The sequence below is a fragment of the Centrocercus urophasianus genome, unplaced genomic scaffold, assembly GCF_019232065.1.
Source record: "Centrocercus urophasianus isolate 14NV4802_14NV808 unplaced genomic scaffold, USGS_Curo_1.0 seq_18, whole genome shotgun sequence".
NCBI lineage: Eukaryota > Metazoa > Chordata > Aves > Galliformes > Phasianidae > Centrocercus > Centrocercus urophasianus.
Window position 1 is genome coordinate 25,995,805 of NW_024884733.1, and position 19,654 is coordinate 26,015,458.

Below are 19,654 nucleotides of genomic sequence, written 5' to 3' on the forward strand. Positions count from 1 at the left end.
TAATCCATCTCCTTTCTATTTTAAGGCTGGATTTTACCACATGCTCAAAGACATGGCTGAAGTCATTTGGACCTTGGACACCCTTTCTGTCCAGGCCATTTAGACAGGGGAAAACATGATAGCAATATTTTATAGGAAGGATGAGTACAAAGCAGGATACCATGGATCCTTTGTAACTGTCGGTAGCCAGTAAGGTCCTTTTCAGAGCATCTTGCCTAAATGATGTTAAAGATGTCAAAAAAGTTAAAGGCTCTTTGCCCTCACCTCTTCAAGAGCTGAGCAGAACAACCCTCAAGTTATGCACCAGAGAATTGGAAACTCAATCTGGCTATGCTGTGAGATAAATTTTCCATCTGGGATTTGCTCTCTTGCTATGTCAGTGCAGGGGATCAGACTGTTCTGTAGCAAAGCACAAGCATGCAGACTCTGCACTAGCTGTCTGAAATAGCTTGTGTGGTTTCTTTTTCAATAAATTTCTGAAGGACGTTATGATCACTGAGTCATGGGACTTGGTGCCGGTAGTTTGTATCATCAGGACATACCTGAGCCTTCTTATATCTGGAGACGTTTTTTACCTTGTTGTACTGTGTTGTCATTTCTGCTATAAGTGCCTGGAAGGTTTTGTTTCTCAAAATTTGCCCTATCTGTATAGTTTGATGGCTGCTATGATCTAAGCACTTCCAGTACATTCCATTTTGCTGTAGTTAATATAAAGTAGACTTTTCTTTCTTCTCTTTTATGTAATCATGGATCTGAAATGTTAAAGATCCCCTGTTAGTTTTATTAGCAAGAAATCCCAGTGGCTTTATTAGCATACTGGCTTTCCTCATCTTCAGAATTGGAATCCAGTTCTCAGTCTCCTTCTTGGTCTCTTTAAGCCATGGGTATTCGTTTCCTTGGTTTCTTGGACATGGATGTACAACAATCACTCCCAACTCTTGCTTACTTTCTTGTTCTGAAACAACTTTTCACCCCCACAGCAGTTATTTCTGAAACACAGTTTGATACTAGAAATTGGGCAATGAACTGTAGAGAGAGAATCCATATAAAATTGCTTCTTGGTTCTGATTTGTTTTAATTGAGACAAATGTCCACGTAATGACTAGCAAGACCATGACTGTCATTCTTGAGGGAAATATAAGCAGAGGGGCTAACCACTAACTGGGCATGGAAAAGCGTAAGTTGCAGACTGTTGCACAAAGATAATCCTCCACATCAGGGTTGGAAAACAGTAGGTAAACATGAATAAGGAGAAAGAAGCTTCGTGTCCATATCTTGCTATGCCTTGCGAGGGTGGATAAACAGCAAAACAAGTGTTGTTAAGTTTTACAGGTGTAGTTTTCAGCTAAGAATGATGTATAGGGAATGTACTTAATGTGTAGCAGTACTGGGGGTTGCATTCCCATGAATATTTTTAACCTTCAGTATATAATAAGTTTTGATCCACGTAGCACCTGTTTGTGTGAGCACACGCTGTAGGTTTTTCACACGGTTTCCACGTAGTCCTTGACCATACAGAGATCTTCTGAAGGAGCATGAGGGGGGAAGCCGTGTTGGAGGCACCATGTTTTATCAAGGAACAGAGTGGTGGTGATAATTGGAAGATGATAATTATGTTTCATTTGGAAGATCCTTTCGTTTCCCAGCCCTGTAGCTCAAAACTGAGCTAAACATCTTGGATATATTCAGCGAAATACTTCTGAGTCGAGCAGCCTTGGGTCAGACTCCTTATGCTTTCAAAATGTCTGATAAGAATGTTTGTGAAATTTTCCCAGACTGATGTCTCCCTGCCTCTTTTTAAGCAGTTTAGGTATTGAATGCTGTGTCTTTAGGCTGGACTGAGAGAAACTGTGCTTGAGTGTCTTGCAGCTGATAAATGAGGTATGTGTTCGTCTCTGGGTTGGAAGCTGGCACTTAGCTTAGGTGAAAGAGATGAGTAATGGCCGTAAAGATGCTAAGCTGTTTGAAACTCTTCTAATAAATGGGGTCTTTTTGTGATGAACTATCCTCACTTTCCTTGACTGTTTGGTATAAGAGCTTTGAATATACAGGCATATTACTCATTATTTACTGGCCACGGTTGTAAGGTTGTTTAATTTTGCAATAGTCCCATCTAAGGGATGTTTCTTGTACTGCATGGAAGGGAGACAAGGCAAGCTTTGCTTTTCATTTTGTTTGTATGTCTTTGCCCCCATGGAGTGACTGGGTAGCCAGCACATTTGCTGCTTCCTCAGGTATATTCTCAAGGGTTGTAGTTCTTTGGTTAAGCATTGTGGTGCATGCTCTTTTTTATGGGTGCACATTTTATCCACGCAGCACTGTTAGCACTGGCTATGCTTCCAGTGTTGGTCTGGAAGAGGAAAGATTTATGATGGCATTGATTGCAGTGCTAAAATAAACTGCCCTCCCTTAGCCAGAGGAATATGAGTTTGTAAATGCCAGCATTTTATACACAAAATGAAGGACACTGGCTAAGGAAGCCAGCTGCCTAGGTTAGCTGTTCAAGATCTGAAAATGGCAAGTCTTTAAAAGCCAAGAGCCAGAAAAAGTCATTTATATTAGAACAAACTCTGTCATGAGTCATTTGACTTCTTTTTGTCTTGCACGCAGAGTTTATGTCTCAGACCTTCTAAGGCCTGAGTAACATCTGATACTCTTTAGGCTGAGCTAGTTCTAATAGGAGTTCCTGCTTCCAGTTAGAGTACAACCGACCAGTTACAGTGTGCCACTCAGAACTCTATTTAACCTAAGTCTTCTTGTGTTTACAGGCTGAAAGCTATTAGTTATTTGTTGTTTTTATGGTAGTAGAAAATGTTGCTTGTCTGTGATTCAGTTCCAGCCACAGTGTTGAACAGTTCGGTGTCCTGAGCCACAGCAGACAAAGAGTGACCCAAGGGGGGCTTTTACTTCTTGCTTCATTCATTTTTCTCTTGCAGCTTCACCCATGGCCCAGGGTGACAAAGTCTGGTTGTTGTGATGGTGTGGGAGTGGAGAGCTTGAACACACGTGGAGTGGAGCTTCTTCCCCAAGGGCGAGGGTGTAACTTCACAACATGCTCTGATCAGGGAACATCATGTACATCGTGTAGTTGCATCTCCCTATAGGAAGCTGAGAGGGATGACGTGAAGCAGAGAACTGCTCTCAGTAGCTCCTCCCTGCTCACTCCTGCCTTCTGGAAAGCTGCGTGTCCCCTTTTCTTGAGGCAGCACTTGTCCAGCTTTTCAAGACAACAAGGAAAGTGTGGGCGCAGGTCCTCTGCCATCCCTCATTTCTTACTAGATAAGGATTCTAACCGTGTGGGCTGTGTGGCACTCTGCATTTCACACACAGGTTTACATATGAGCTGTGTGTGGTTTTTCTTCTCTTTTACTTTAAAAGAGTCAGCACCAAAACATATGCTTTGTCTTTTTTGCCCTTTTTCTTTATTTGTGCCTCTTCCTTTTCTTCTTCCTGTCCCCTCTGTTCCCATGTCTTTTTTAAAAAATATTCTACCAGGTGCTTAAGGTGAAAAAATAGGTTAATTGCAGCTACATAACTGCTTGTGCCAAGGCCTACACAGACCTGAGGGACGAAGCTGAAACACTGCTGAACATCAGGAAAGCTTTGTCCTACCTGAAAGCTTACAGGGAACGTGTTGGAGCATCCCCATCCCCAGCCTGCTTGGGAAAGGATAACCTTGCAGGCCCGCTGCTAAAAGTGAACCTACAGCTTAATTAAGCAGCATGACTCTTGTTCCCCCTAGCGGCTACTTACACAGGATCTCTTTCACATGAGCGTTTAATTTGGCTGCCTTTGAACTTTCTGCCTGATTTTCCTCCTGTTCACTTTTTTGCTATGTTTTGAAATTTTCCTAATTCTCCTGGAGTGGTCAGTTGTCATTCTTCTGATTGTGACTTCAGGAAGCAGGAAAATGTGGAAAGAACTTCATCTGCAACCCAGCCATTTAAGGTTGTAGAGGAGAGGAGAATTTCTGTACATTTTCTACTGGATTTGTTTTCTGCAGCAGTAACAGTAAGGGTTAAGGGAGAAGGACTTTTGTCTGTTTATCACCATCACTGTTCATATTGTAACTCCTTAAGGATGAACAGATACCCATGTCTAGAAATGCTCAGACACCTCAGATCAGCAGGCTTGTTTAATGTCCTTGAGATAAGTACTGAATTCCCTGGCTCTGTGGGTCAAACAAATGCCATATAAACTGCAGTGTGGTATTTTGTAGTGATGAGGGGAAGAGGAGCTGCGTTTGCCAGAGAGGAGCTTATTAGCAGCCTGCCAGTGCAAGGTAACAGACAGACTGGTGAAGTTCCGTTATCAGCTGTGCCACTTCAAATGTCACATCAACCCCTGAGGTACCAAGTTCTTCTGAATTTACTTTGGTATAAATAAAAGCCAATTTTTGCAAGCGAGAAAACTTAAAATTACATGATGAGAATCACAGTGCATGGGCTTTTATTTCTGGCTTTGCCACCTACTCTATCTGCGACTTTGAACAAACTGTTTCATTGGCTCTTTGGCTGATCTTTGAATCAGATCTAGGGATCTCTAAGTATTTTATCGGCAGGCTTTATAGTTCCATTAAAGGTGATAGGATAAGAAGTGCAAAGAAGATGTATAATGTTGTTAATGATATTGCTCTGATGGACTGAAGGCAGGATGAGAGTGGGAAGGCCAGTAGACTGCTGACCCAGTTCAATTTAATCAGAAAATCCTTCAACTTTGATGGAAAACAAAAGCTTACATTAGAAGTGGAAATAAATAGTTTTTTATGTGTAGTCGTTTTCATTGCTAATATACAATATGAGAGGTGGCTCATGTAGCATGGTGTGAATAGCACTCAGAAGTTTACATCAGGTTTTAATACCCATACTTACATCACATCACATCATATTGCAGAATGGTGAGGCCAGACTGTTTTCAGTGGTGAGTGGAGACAGGACGAGGGGAAACGGCCGGAAACTGCAGCATAGGAAGTTCTGCACCAATGTGCACAAGAACTTCTTTACAGTGAGGTGACGGAGCACTGGCACAGGCTGCCCAGGGAGGTGGTGGAGTCTCCTGCTCTGGAGATGTTCCAGACCTGCCTGGATGCCGACCTGTGCGACCTGCTGTAGGGAACCTGCTTTGCAGGGGGGTTGGACTCGATGAGCTCTGGAGGTCCCTTCCAACCCCTACAATTCTGTGATTCACTCATGATTTTTAAAGGTTGCATTATACGTTTACAATGAAATGCACTTGCTATGCAAAACTCTGGTTTAAAGAAAATATTTGGGTAGCAATGGGAAACCACATCCTTCAAAGCACAAATTCAGTCGCAGGTAGAAACAACAAAGCTGAATTCAAAAGCAGCGTTTTCTGTAGCTGCAGGCATCAAATGCTGCCTCTAAGCAGTGATGGAGGGCTGAGGTGCTCCTTTGGCTCAGGTGCTGAGCCCTCCTTGCTGCAGCTGAGGACATGTGCAGGAGCCTTGTGCTAATCAGATGTTACCCTTTTTTTTTTCCCACTGCAGTGGGATTGGGGTTAGCACACAGAGCAGGCACGTCTTGCATTGCATGGCTCTTTGGATTTGTCTCTGAAGCTGGTTTATGACAGATCAGTAACCCAGTGAACGTAATGCAAACCAGGATAATACCTCCTTGTTATAACTGTATCCTTTTTCTTGCATGTCTGGGTTGTATTTTTTTTCATTTTAATTAAGTTACTGAGTTGTAGAGTGGCCTGCATTCCTTCTATTCATGTAAAAATGAGATGACTGACAGCTTTTCAGTCTCTCAAGGTCCCACCATTTGTTGGAAGAAGAGGGGATGGGGTCCTACCAAAATTTTTACATTTCCATTCTTCAGCATGAGCCAACAGCTTCTTCACAAGCATTTTGTTTGTGGCCCAGTCTGATTTTGTACAGATCTTGACAAATTATTCTAAAACCAGAAACCAAGCCAGAGCAGAACAATAAGCACAACAATGCAGCTAAGTGCATTTCATGTTGTAAAGTTAAGACTTCCATCAGGCAAGTAACTTAATTTCCCTCCCCCTGTTCTAGCTTTGTCACAGCAAAGAAATATCTTTGAACAAAAATGCTCTTTTTTACATGTGCTGTATAAAGCAAAGTACAAGATTGCTGCTAATAGAAAAGTGAGACAAATCAGAGATTTTGAGCTAGTGCAGTGTTCATGCAAGTAATTAGCCTTTACAAAAGGAGCATTCATTTTGAAATGACAGATAAGCACTAAGGACAGGACTGAAAACTGTAAATATGTTAGCACTTTAAGCGAGAGCACAGCTTCAGCACTTGCTGCACTCATCAGCTGCTGTAAACAATATGGATCTTTGAAATGATCTCTGCTAACTTCTCAGCACAGTAGATAATGATAGAGTTGTTCATTTTTGCTGCTTCTCTGTTTTACTTTCAGAAAGTATTCTCTGCAAAAAATAGGCTGTGCTGCTGCCTGCACACACGCTTCTCTTTGTCTGTGAGTAGGCCCAGTGAGACCTGCAGGACTCTGGGGAGTGAAGGACAAGCCTGCAGAGCTGGGCTCTGCCTGTCCCAAAGAACAGTATGTGCAGCTGCAGTGCAGCTTTTCCTGTCGTGCTCTGCCTCTGCCACAGCCTGGAAAAGGCTCTCTGAGGTCATCCAGGCTCAGCTCACAGTTTGTACACTTCTTCAAACAGTTTCAAAAGGGAATTTGCTCAGAGAGTGGTAACACTTTCTCTCGTGCAGCTTTGCAAAGGGTGAACAGTTGCTCAGCAGTAAAGTAGAGTGTTTCGTGCTATGCAAAGTGTGTACAATAGAAATTAATTTGAAACCAATAAACCACTGTGCAAAAGATGTTATAAAAAGCTTACTTACCATGATAACTCGTAAACATCCTTGCTGAGGTTCTGCTTGGTGACCTACGAGTGGAAAGCTCCATGGTCTGAGTGTGTGCTACTCTCCCAGCTTGCTGTGTTTAAATAGAAGGCCGGACCCTCAGCAATAGGAATTGGCTCAATCCTGATAATCAGATGAATTGTAAATCACAAAGTGGTTTTTTTTTCAGTTGTATCTCACATTGGCTAGATTTCCCTCCTACATCTTTGATATCTAATGGTGTTAATTGATTCTTATGGAATATATGAGAAACAGAGGTGCAGAAGACTTGCATGTCTTATCTAAGGTCAAGATGCAGGAGCTGACACATCTGCTGCCCTCCTCACAGTCAAGAATTTTGCTTTCCCCATAAGTGCTTTAGGGGCTGAACATTAGAAATTTCTCATTAAAATAAGTGAAGGGAGAAGCTTGCTTGGAAAAAGGAAGCACAAGGTGCAGCTCCATGGAGGCTTCTTAAAAAGCAGGAAATGGGATGGGGCAGCAGAGAGCCCCATCAAAATAGGAATGGTGTCCAACTGGATGCTGTAGGGGAAGCGTGCCTCTCTGGAGTTACAGGGTTCACCTTTCCTTGAAGGTTAAAGGCAGGTTATAAGCAAGCTCACCAACCTCCCACCTAGCCAAAATTTGGGGGGAAGAGGGGGAAAGGTGTGCAGACTCCTCTTGTCTATTGTGCTCTACTCTGCAAGATCTCAGCTTTAAAGATAACCCCCAGAGCAGGATGGTGCTCTGTTAGATCTTGGGCTGTGAGCCAGCGAACTGCTACCACTCGATGACTCACTCCCTAACATGCTAACTGCACTTTTAATTCTAGCTGGTGTGTTTTCAGACAGAACCAGCTATTGTTTTGGGCACAGTCAGTTATAAAGTTTGCTCTTTTTCTGTTTGCCAAATGAAGACAAATGCTTTCTTAGAAGGTTTCCTAAGGAAAGAGATGCCTTGGATACCTTTAAACATTCCTGCTGGCAGTGGTGGGTTCTGGGTGGCAGATTCAGATTTGAACATTGAAAAGGGTTGTACAATATCCCTGCAGCCAGTGGCTCCTTTAGGCTCTGGGTGAGGATTAATAACCCTTGCTTTTGTTATTATACACAAAAATGCCAGGCTTGACAGAGGGCTGTAGTAGTGCTACAGTATTGTAGTAGAAGGTATTTTTTCACACTCGCCCCCAAGAATGGCTTCTTCCCAATGCATTTGTGTAAGTTGGTGCTTTAATGATAAAGAAAAATACAGTTATCGTTTCCAAATGGTCTCCAGCAGATACGAGCCAATGTTTATAGGAGCAAGGGGATCAGAACAAGACAAGGTCACATCTCAAAAGAGAAGCAGACCATGAGGAGTTGCCAAGCGTTTTATTCTCATTTTCAAAAGGCTGGTTTGAGACCTACAATCTTTGGAATGTGTGGGATGCATTCTCCTGCCCTGGCAACACCTGCAGAGCTCTTTGTACTGTTTCTGGTCTGTTCATTGTTTTCCCTCCCCAGCTCTGGTTTACCCAATAGGCAGTTCTGTAAACAATAGAGAACCTTTCTGTTATACAGCTGGATCAGAGGTAGCGATGGAGGACGCAGAGCCGGAGTCCCATGGGATGCTGAAAGTATCTTGGGGCCAACTGCCCTTGGTGGCCCAGCAAATCCTCCCCCAATAGTCTTTGTAGTGCCTGCAGCTGCATGAGAAGTGCTGTGCTGAGGGCAGGGCTGCACAAAGTGTCCTGTGCCAGGCACAGAGCCCAGGGTGCCTCCTTCAGGCCCTGACCATGGAGAGCTGTGCTGTGCCAGGCTCTCCTTCCCCTGGGATGCTTTAAAGACAGGCCAGCACCAGCACTCCTTGACTGGAGCAGTTTTAGGAGGGAAACCAACTGCTCCCTGCAGATAGACAGATACTTTCCCTGTATTGTGTTTCATGGGGCAGAAGGCTGTGCAGCCCAGTTCTGAAGTTGTAGAAAATTGCTGGTTTCTTCAAGTTTCTCTGCATTACACCCTTTGGATACTTGAAAAACACCGGTGTTTCTTGGCAAATATTTTTGTTGTGGTTGCAGATAGAACATCTGTAAGGCTGTCAGAAAGGTTCTTCCTATTTTTATGCAGTTTTACTCTATTTTAGCAACTCGAGCTTCTATTGATTTACAGTTGTGATAGGCTTTATTTTTTTTAAGGCCTCTTGTATTTTATGAGTCCTGACCCAGAGTAATTTCTCAAATGCAGTCCAGACTGAGTAAAATGTAAGCATATATCTGAGATATATTTTTTTAATAGTAAGCCACACATTGGATTAATTAGTTAAAAAATAATTTCAAATCAAAACTCTCAGTGGGATTTTCCCTCTTTAATCTCAGGAGATACTGGAGCACAGTGCAAAATAAATCTGAAAGGTGAGAGAAAAAGGAATGCCTCAGAACTTTGGAAAGATGCTGAAGAATAATTACATGGAAAAGAGTGAGATGTTGCATATAGGTTTGTTTTCTTGATGGAGTAACCATAAAGCAAAGTGTAGGCAGGAATTGTTTTTATGACCAAATCTCAGCTAGGTAACCCCAAAGTGCTGAAGCTTACTGAGGGGGGAGTGAACAAAGAGGTGTGTGCAGATTAATTAGATCAAAAAAATGTTTTGACAGCGTAAGTGAACATATGGAAGGAATTGAGGGAACCCGATCTAGTTCCCCACGTGTAAATGGTGCCTTGGCCATTGCTCATAAAGCAAATACAGATGCAAAAAGAAAAAAGAAAAGCGAAAGCCCCCATTCCTACCCCTCCCTCCGGTAAATCCCAACCTGTTGCCAGATGACAAATAAAAGCTCCAGTTAAATGCACAGAAAGCCTTACGCTGAGCATGAATGTGAAAAGAAATCAGCTAAATAAATCTGAATCTATCACCTTAAAGGAAGTGGTGCAGTTTAACAAAATATTGTGTCAAGTACACAGCTGAGCATCAGGATATCCTGTGCAGATGCTTTTCCTTCAGCTTCTCTGTTTTACCTTCCCCTGTGCAAATGACTCCTGCTTTCTGTCCAGCTGATTTCTTTTGTTCTGCATGTTGGTGTGGAGTCACACACCTGCTCTGCCTGCCCTAAAGGTTTTCCCACCTAAAACTGAGGATATGGAAGTGTTAAGACAGTACAAGAAGGGAGCAAGAGAAGCAAAGTAACTCATTCCAGGTTGTGCAGCAGAACAGTGCTCCCATACTCCAATAGAGCTCCATCACCAGCAGCAATGAGTATGAACAGGGTTGATTTAGCTTACAGCTATATTGCAGTTCCCTACGTTAGGCCCTGATGTAGGAATCTGATCTTTTGACTCCCAGGTGAGCTTGCTTTCTGTTACACGGAGCTCCCTGTCCATTTTCAAGCCCCCAAGTGAGTTAAATGCATTTATTTTCTTGCGTAGTTTATATGGACAAACCTTCAAAGTCTGTTTCAACAGTTATGCTGTGTATGGTTAATAAATGTATTCCACCTCAGAAGGGGCTGAGGGAAATGTACTGTCCATGCTAGCTGGTGATGTGCTCAGGGACCCTCTGCTTTGGTGGCTGAGCTGCCAGTCAGGGCAAAGTCACCCACAGCATGGGAGCAGTGAAGAGGCCAAGTGTGCTCCAGGTTGTGGGGAGCAGCTGGGTGGGCATAGGGCACAGTCTGTGCTGCTGTGGTTGCATCACAGCGGTGTCTGCTGTCTTGGACCTTCATCTGCAGGCACTGGGAAGTGGGCATACATTTCATGAATGATCTTGTATGGGCTAACGTCTGGTAAGTGTGGCTGAGCTGTGCCCCAGTCCAATAAAGGCTGCTTAGATGTTGCCTGCAGACTGTTGATTCATGGCGCCCAGTGCCAGTAGTCTGTGAGACTGAAACAGGAGCTAAACATTTGGGCTCTTTCCATTGCCTGGGTAAGCTGAAACCCGTGCTAAGCTGACAAGTTTGCATCCAAACAGCTTTGGACACTAAGAGTTGCCAGCAGTGGAGCCCTCACAATGCAAACTGCTTAATTATTTGATAGTCAAAGGCAAGTTTGGAGTGCAGAGTCAGATGAACAAAACAGCCTATATTTAGTAGCAGTGTGGCTGGAGCTTAGACCCAAACATAGTTTCCAGCTGATAGATGATGTGACAATCATAGCTGACCCTCATCCCATTCTAAATTTGGTCTGGAGAATAAGTAATTAATATCATCGCTAGCACGACAAGCCACCCTTCACAGCAGCTGCATTGCCACTGCTGCTCCTCTTACAGCTTTGTTGGCTGGCCAGCCTGGCTAAAGCACAAATTCTGTGTGACACAGAGCTGTGGTGGCCACAATCCGTCTGACACTCAGAGCGGTCATTTAAGCAGGATAAAAGTACCTCCGGAGGTAGAGGTGGTGCGGTGGCCTTAGCTGCACTTGGCTCTTGTTACGTGATCTTTTTTTTCTATTTGTTCTTGTCTCTGATACTGAGGAGTGAAAGCCATTCTCCTGCGTCACAGGAGAGGTCGAGTGATATGTACTTCAATAGGGCAGAGTAGAACTAAAGCCTCTGTGTCCCACCCATGGTTCAGTACTAGAGCTAAACCTAATGTGCAAACTGTGAGTATAACTAATCAAGCCCGTGGGAAAACAATGGGCAGAGCCCATTTTAGAGAGGTAACTGAAACTTGGAGTAAATTACATGTTGAAAGTAACTTGGGGAATCTTTTGCAAACCTTCTGTATCCTGATTTGGTGCTCAAACCAGAAAACTACTTTGCTTCAGTTCTGAGTGACCCATCCAAGGCCGGTCCAGTTGGCCCTGTCAACTGCAATTGGGTGGGTGTAGGAGTATAAAAACATTGGGCATCTTCTGCCTACCTGCCTGATTCTCCTCTACCTCACTAACAGTCTTTAATGAACAAATGGATCAAATATTTCTTTAGGATGGGCCAATGCTGCTATCTATCACATGGGTAGGGAGATTCAAAGGGCCAGCAATTCTTCCTGGAAGACAGAGTAGAACTGAGGCCCAGATCTGCTGTCCTGCTTGCTGGACCTCCACCCTTCCATCCTCTTCTTCTCCCTCTTTCTCTGTATTCTCTCTCTGAGGTTTGATCCTAACACAAAAATCCATGTTGGAATAGAGCAAAAGAAAAATACAAGCTTGTGTGAAGTTTTCCACCTTTTCACTAAATGAATGAAAGCCAAATTTTCACCCTTTGGTCGCAGGTGTGAAATTTTTGCTTGGCTCTCCTATTTATCCTTAACGTGTTTGAAAACTTGGCTCACTCCATACAGAATGCCACAGAGAATTGAGTTACAGATTTGGGGCTTTGTGCACGCTGCCAAGATCTTCCCCTATAACTCAAACGTATTTAAGGGGTTGGGGGGAAAGCCACTAGAAAAATATTGTGTATGGATCCATCATATACTTTCTTCATGCAGTCATATACCACTAAAAAGGAATGTTCTACTGGGGCTCTGTTACATAACTGAATTCATGCAACTCCTGTAAGCGTAGATAAGATGAACTTTCCATCTCCAGGCTATTGGGTAGGCAATCCCTACATAAAAGCCTGTAAGAAAACAGCAGCCTTGCTTAAAAATCTCAGCACACTTCAAAAGTATTTCTTGAACATCTTGAACAATCATTATTGCCCTCAAATCCAAATACGTGTGACTAGATTCCTTAAAATGATGTCAGTGTCTGTTAGTCTCAGCTTGTGTGTGGAGATGGGCAAGAGAGGTTCTTCACTGCTGAAGAAAATAAAAATTCTAACTTATTTACTGTACTTACCATAAGGACTTAAAAATGCAAAGGAGGCCAGTCTGTTCCTTTGGAGGTAGGTATTACTGCTGCCAGATTCTACAAATTGGGAAAGTTGACTGAGAATTTCAATCTATTGTAAATAGAGCAGCTTTTAAATTATTTTCCTCTGATGCTGATCTGTGTCAGGAGAGCTGCACAAAAGCACAAGAGTCAAGGCTGACCTGAGCAGCAGTCTGGATGTTGTCTGAGTAACTAAGGGGAAATTCACATTTCAGAGCTCTGCACGGCTTGGGATGGAGGCTGATCTTCCATACATACACTCTTGTCTTTCTCAGGAGTACCTGATGAACCATGGTTTGCTGGACAGCTGTCTCATTGCTTGGCAATGTAATGCCATTGTAACAATGGCAGCTTTTGATCACTTGCCTTCTATTACCACAATACAACTGAGTATAATTGCTGTCTTTTGCCTAAGTGCTGAGGTAAATTAACTTTGGCTTGGGAAGAGAAGCAAGCCGTGCATCTCATTCCAGTTGTTCTGAGATTCCTCAATTACTTCTGTTACAATTTCTGGTTGCAAACTGATTTACAGCAGTTAGTTGTCATCCTTTGTGTCTTTCTTAGATGATTCGTTCTTGATGCAATGGCTGTCACTGGACAAGCTATAAAGCAGCACCATTCTGAGAGAAAGCATGGTGAATTTGCACTTGAGTGCACCTCTTGGTTTTCATGTTGCCTAAAGATTCCTCTTCCAAGTATCTGGCCATGCTGTTTTCAAAACTGAAGCATGGTGTGCCCAAACAGTCTGGTGAGCTTTGATGTGTGCTTTTATATTTACAGGCCAAATGCTTCCAGCCACTGAAATTGTGCAGTCAAACTTCAGATAATAATTGGTTTTACTGTTAAAAAGGACACTGGTTAAAAATCCTAACGTTTCTTGGGGTTTTCAAATGAGTAAGTGGAAAGAGCACAGCTGAGAAATTGCATTTGTGCCTGAGTGCCTCATCCCTTTAACTTTGGATGCAATTTTAAGGTACCTAAATAGAGCATACGTGTAAATTCTGAAGGGATCTGATGTTCCCAGGTCATTCATTTCAACGAGATTTAGTTACTTGATGACTTTGGTTTATCCTAAAAGCTATGGCTGAGGTATGTAAATCTGATTTCTCATTTGTCATATGCTTTCAAGGGCCTACATCCCATTAATTTTCAGTAATACTCAGCCACGTAAGTCCTTGAGTCTCTATTGAAAATTGAACTTACAGACTATTTGCAGGTAGGTTGATCTTCCTGGGCTCCCTCAGCAGTCCCGAGGCAGACGGGTTGCTCTTGTTGGATGGCACGGGATGACACTGGATGCTCTGGAGTCAGCCTTTGCAGGAGCTGATTGACTTGGGAATCAGAGGAGAGCAGACTCCCAGTCCAGACAGCCCTTGTAAGCACCTCCTGTCTGCTCCTCCTGCTGCTGTGCTGACATTTTTTCCTGGTGTCTCCTGGTATGACACAGCAGGTTGCTGCCATACATCTGCAACATAGTGTTAAAAACCTTTTCCTTTCCATCATTAAAAGGGCAAAGATTGAAATTTCCAGCATGAGCCGTCAGCTGGACCATGATATTACTGGGAGATCTGCTGCCTGTGGAGGCTTAATTTTAGGCTGTGCCCCAGGTGGTGCTGAAGAGCAGAGTTCAGCCACCAGCGCCGAGTGAATGGCTCTGAACAACTGACTTTCCAGAAGGGCTGCAGAACGGCACCTTGCTTTGAAACACTGGTGGGCCCTGGAGAGTTTGGTTTGCTGGGCTTCTGCCCTGCTAGGGTAATGCTGTTCAGTTAACTCTCCGTGGTAAGCAGAGTGTTTACTGGCTTCTGTCTGTCTCAGCTTTGACACTGTGACAAAAGGTTAGAAATCATGAATGCATCCTTTTATTTCTGCTCCACAGTGCCTCTATTTTTTTCTGTGTAAACCCTTCACTTGCCTCTTGCCCAGCCTTTAGAAATGATGATCAAATGCGAACTTTCAGGGTTTATTTATAGCATAGCCTTTATGTAAAGAGAGAAAAGAAATGATTAAAAAGCAGTTTTACAAAATATTTTGTTTTAAGAGAGAATTCATTATGTTTAAATCGCTGTATTCATTGTGCTGTCTAGACTGCCAAACAAAGAAGATAGAGCGTCATTCAAATCAAGATTGTGAAATTCTTGGTGACTGGAATTATGGATTTGGATGTCAAGCCTCAAACTATTTCTGAACAGCAGCATTATCGCTTTGCTATATTTAAGGCTTTGTTGGAGACAGAGCAGTGCACAAGGTTGATCTGATTGAGTAATGCGATTCTAATGATCCTTTGTTTCCAGTTTCATTATAAATTCATATTTTCAGTGTTCTGTTCCTCTTTGTCCCCAGAAAATTGTTGAAAAGAGTCTCCTCTGAGAGTAAAGTATTTGTTCAAACCAACAAAGAACAAATTGACCAGATTAAGAGAGGAATTCATGTATGATAGTTTGAGCAACCTAGAACAAGTTGTTGAAAATTGCTGGCTGTGTGTTTTTTTTTAACATAGTGTTTGGCATTGCTATGGTGGTTGCTGTGAGAGCCCAATGCTGTCAATTCCCCAAGACTTGTAGATATTTAGTAGATTTAAAAGTACAAAATATGAAGCTGTCCGCAGAATCACAGAATTACAGGAGTTGGAAGGGATCTCTAGAGATCAAATCCAACTCCCCTGCGCAAGCAGGTTCCCTATAGCAGTAGCACAGGTCAGCCTGTGTCCACATGGGTCTTGAATATTTCCAGAGAAGGAAATTCCATCACCTCTCTGGGATCTTGTTCCAGTGCTCCATCACTCTGACGGTAAAGAATTCTTCCTTGTGTTAGTATGGAGCCTCAGTCAGGTGATGTGGCACAGGCAGGGAGTTAGAGGATGAGCCGCGGCACCCACATTGGCTGTGTCTGCGCGTGTCAGCACTGATGTCTTCTCTCTTGGACCAACCTGAGAAGACCTTTAATCAGATGAGTAATAGTGTAAAAATAAAACTGGGCTTACTGTCTGTTTGTCTCACAAGGTTGGCTTATCTCCCAAAGAAGTGATCAGTGCATTTTTCAATGCTGAAAGCTGTAAGAGGCCCAGAGTAAAACACAACATTAGTGGAGAGTATTTATGGCAGAGGTAGAACCTTCCTGGGAAGCAGAACTGTCTGGTTTCTCCAAATGTTCCCCAACAGGGGAATTGTGCACAGAGGGGGTGAGCAGCAAAGGCTCTCCCTTTCATTTTTCTTGCAGTTTACAGCCTTTCAGGTGTCCCTTTTTTTCTTTCACTGGTGTGAACAGTAGCACCAGGGCAATTCAACAGGAGTTGTAAAGCAGGGAACTGAAAGCAATGTGACTCTTCCCATTAGTGAGAAAGCTTTGAGGGGCTTTTCTAAGCAGTGCGCCCCTTTTCCTTATGTTTCTTGTGTTTTTCTTTTAAGTGAGGAAACTGTCTGAAAAAGCATTGTTGGTTATACAAGAGGAAATTGTCTTTTGCTTCTTTTTTTAAATTTTTTTTCCTGTGCTCATTCATTTTGTGGGAGCCTTCAAGTCCAGCTGGCCATGTGAAGGAGTTGTAAGAGATGGATTGTTGTGCTTCAGTTAGTATCACCTGTTAAAAAACAGAGTATAAGCACTCATTTCTCTTACTGGGAAAGATACCAGGCTTTGTGTGTCAGCATTTTAATCTGGCTGATGAGCAGAATCACTGTGCCAGCAGATTCATGCGTCCCAGAGAAGAGAACACGCTATCTCACTGAAGTGTTACTTCAAGTGTGTTTCTTAGGGAGTCGAAATACAACCAACTTCTGCACGCGCGAAAGAGTACAAGCATATCAGTGCACCAAAACACTCCTCTGCTGTTTTATCAGAGTAAAATGCTGACCACCAGCACTGGCAGTGTGTCTTGCTTTGGTAGACCTGCGACTTCAACAGTATTTAATCTCCTGAAGTTGACAAACATAGAAAATATGTGTTTCACATTTTGATAGGCAGTATGAAAGATCTGTTGATGCTGAAGGACAAAGCAAACACACCCGGAACACAGCAGTAATGGCAGATAGGGACCGCCTGCAGCTCTGGCACACGTGTGGCATCCCAGGCACTGCGTGCCTTGCTGGCCAAACACCACTGCCCATGGAGGCAGGGTAGCTGCTGGCCTCACGGGCAGGCCACGTGCATCCTGGCAGTTAGTTCATGATGGCATTTCTTTAATGCACTGGAAATCAGCAACCAGAAGATGTAAGGTCTGCTGCTCACTTGCTTATCTTCAGAACCTTCCTGCTTGTTGTGAGTTGGTGACACTGTGCTTACGTTGAGCATCCACATTGTAAAGCCATGTGAGTTCCTCAGCTGTAAAATGTTGGATTAGTGGAAAGCAGAGATTTTACTACAGTAAACAGGCTATAAAATCATCCAACCCTTTTAAAAATCTGGTGGTAGCCAGAGGAGGAGGAGGTGGCTTCCAGCAGAAGCAGCTTGGCACAAGCGGCTGTTGTCCAGAAGTCACTGAAAATTTCTGTGTTGTCCTTTAGGCACTAACATTAAAATGGACTTAAGGTCCTGCTAGAAACTATGAGGTCTGATAGAGATTTCATCACTCACTGTTTCTTGAATCCTGATATTTTATGTTTAATGCCTTTCCCTCTGAAAACTTAAGCTCTAATGCTCCTTGTGGAAGAAATTCCAATTAAAACAGCCTTAGGCTGCTGCCTCCTCTCCTGTTCGAGAGCTTGAGCTTGAGCTTGGCTCCGTGCTCACATTGGTGGTCAGTCTCACGCCAGTGGGACTGCTCAGGAAAATTGATAGAAAATCAGAATCTCAGAGACTGGGAAAGGAACCAAACAACTTGGTCCTCTCCCACCTGCACACGGCTGTCCCAGAGACTTCTTCCAAAGGGATCCATCCCTTCCTCTGTCTTTATTTTGGCCAAAAGCAGATCAGGTTCAAAATCTGTTTCTGACACTTTTATCTTGGAATGCGAGGGCAGGACTTTGCAAGATTTATTGAGCTTCTGAAGCACTCTCAAGTCCTTCCTTGCTGCAGGGAATTGATATTTTAGAAATATGATTAAGAGATCTCATGTAATGTATCGTTTTATTTGAGAAATTTCCCCTCCAGGGATGCAGTGTTTAACATTTCCTTTGGTTAGTGTAAATAATACAAGATAAGTCTGTTCTGTCTCAGACTCTCAGTAAGAAAGAGGAACAGATTTTGGTTTACTGAGAGGTCTGCAGTACTTTGTTCTCATGACTACTATATTATGGGATTGAACATATTTTAAGCCATCTGGCCTGTTCAGTCGAAACAAAATACATCAGTAATGTTCCGATTGGTTTTGAAACATCTTGTTCTTGTCAAAAAGTATTTTAAACCAAAACAGGCTTTTCCAGCTTGTGTTTGTCTTTTACTAGGAGGCCATGGCAAAAATGGGAAAAATCGGGCGAGTCGTGCGACCGAACCATGAGCACAAAAGGTAATGCTGATGTTTGTGTGTTCACCTACGAGAATCTACCTGAAACTGAGTTGTGCTCTGTCTTTCTGGCCCTTCTTGAATGCATCAGCATTTATGACCGCCGGTTTTTAAAGATCGCATGGGCACCCAAACTCTTCAGCGCGGTGAAGGTGGTGATCTACTCCCAGGAAGCCCCTTACCCTATAGATATCTGCCCAGGCCCGCAGCTTGCCACTCGCGGGTGCCACTCGCAGGGCGAGAGATGAGCTGAGCTGCTGGGGAGGTGCCTGCAGGCTGGGACGGTGCAAGCTGCGCTTCAGCGAGCGCCTGCCCGGCCGAGTCCCGCGGCGCTGGCAGCTCGGCGCCCGGGCTCGGAACGGCGCTGGGCGGAGGGGCGCGGGCTCCCCCTGGTGGCCCGGCTGGAGCTGGGAGCGTCTGGGGGCTCCGGGAGAACTGAACATCAGAGGCGGCTGCGGGGAAACCAAACTTGGTTCTAACTTGGCTCTAACTTGGAGTCTCTCGTTGGGTGGAGAACGCTCTGGCAGTATGCAGGACTCATCCGAAAGCTTGTTATTAGAGTCAGAGCTGCTTTGATGCTAAGTATGCGTATTACAACGGATTTAAATCTTAAATTCTCAAGCTTTGTTGAAATTTACTTGTTTATACAGATTCTACGACAAGAAATATGAAGTATTTTTGAAACTTGTGGAACATCAGAGAGAGTATCGCTCCATCATGAAAAGCTCCTAATCCAGTGGCATCCTCTTTGAACGGCAGGGATAAATGCCTACGATGAGGGTAAATTCATCTTACTGCACCATGCATTGTAAAAATACAATTTTATCATTTGAAATGTCCATTTTTGTTGTTAAGGAGCAATAAAATGCACTCTATTCGCTACGAAGTACGGGGTGTTCTCTACCTGTCACCATGCACACCAGGCACAGTGGGGCTGTGCAGAATCAGAGCCAGCTGTGGGTAGCGCGGTGCTGCTGCTTGCAGGCGGCCTCGCAGAGCAGCACGAGGAGCAGCACCGCTGGCTCGGGTGGATCTGAGCCCCTGTGCTGTGCTTTGCACAGGTATTGCACACGTGGTCCTTGTAGTGCCTGCTGCAGCTACAGCTGAGACATCATTTCCATTGGAGTGTTCTGTTTCGTATTTTTTTACTCTGATTATAGTATATCTTTGGTGGCTCATACTTGGACATTGTTTTTGCAGCTGTGCAGTCTTTCCTTCTGCTTTTTTGTTTCCTGCTCTTTTTTCTGTCTCAATTCTTGTAGTATAGTGGTTTTGCTATTGATAATTTGAGTCATTTTGTCTCTTGCAAGTAACCTGCTCTCAGTGCATGTGAATCTCTGTGCAGAAGTGAGCCAGCCCGCTGTTGATACTGAAGGATGAGGCTGTGCAGAGTTGCTGCAAACATGTTCATAATGCAGGAGCATTCCTTCCACCCTGCCAGCTGCATCTCGACCCTCAGTCCTGCAACAGTCCAGCTCTCCATGCCTGTTCTTACCACGTCGCTACACACAATCTCAGCTCAAAACCTGTGTATCTGCACACTCACAGGCACAGAGCTGTGCCCACTGACAGCAGGTACAGAGAATGCAGA

General features: G+C 43.7%; 1 protein-coding gene across 7 annotated transcripts in view; it reads left to right on the plus strand.

The window, feature by feature from the left end:
- The window catches only part of FGGY (FGGY carbohydrate kinase domain containing), a 205,156-nt gene extending 186,207 nt beyond the window's left edge, over positions 1 to 18,949 (plus strand). For all 7 annotated transcript variants that reach the window (XM_042819052.1, XM_042819051.1, XM_042819054.1 and 4 more), the window contains 2 exons: positions 18,005 to 18,066; positions 18,714 to 18,949. In XM_042819052.1, the coding sequence (XP_042674986.1) occupies positions 18,005 to 18,066; positions 18,714 to 18,795 (144 nt within the window). In that variant the 3' untranslated portion in view covers positions 18,796 to 18,949. The remainder of the gene's footprint in view (positions 1 to 18,004; positions 18,067 to 18,713) is intronic.
- The last annotated feature ends 705 nt before the right edge of the window (positions 18,950 to 19,654 follow it).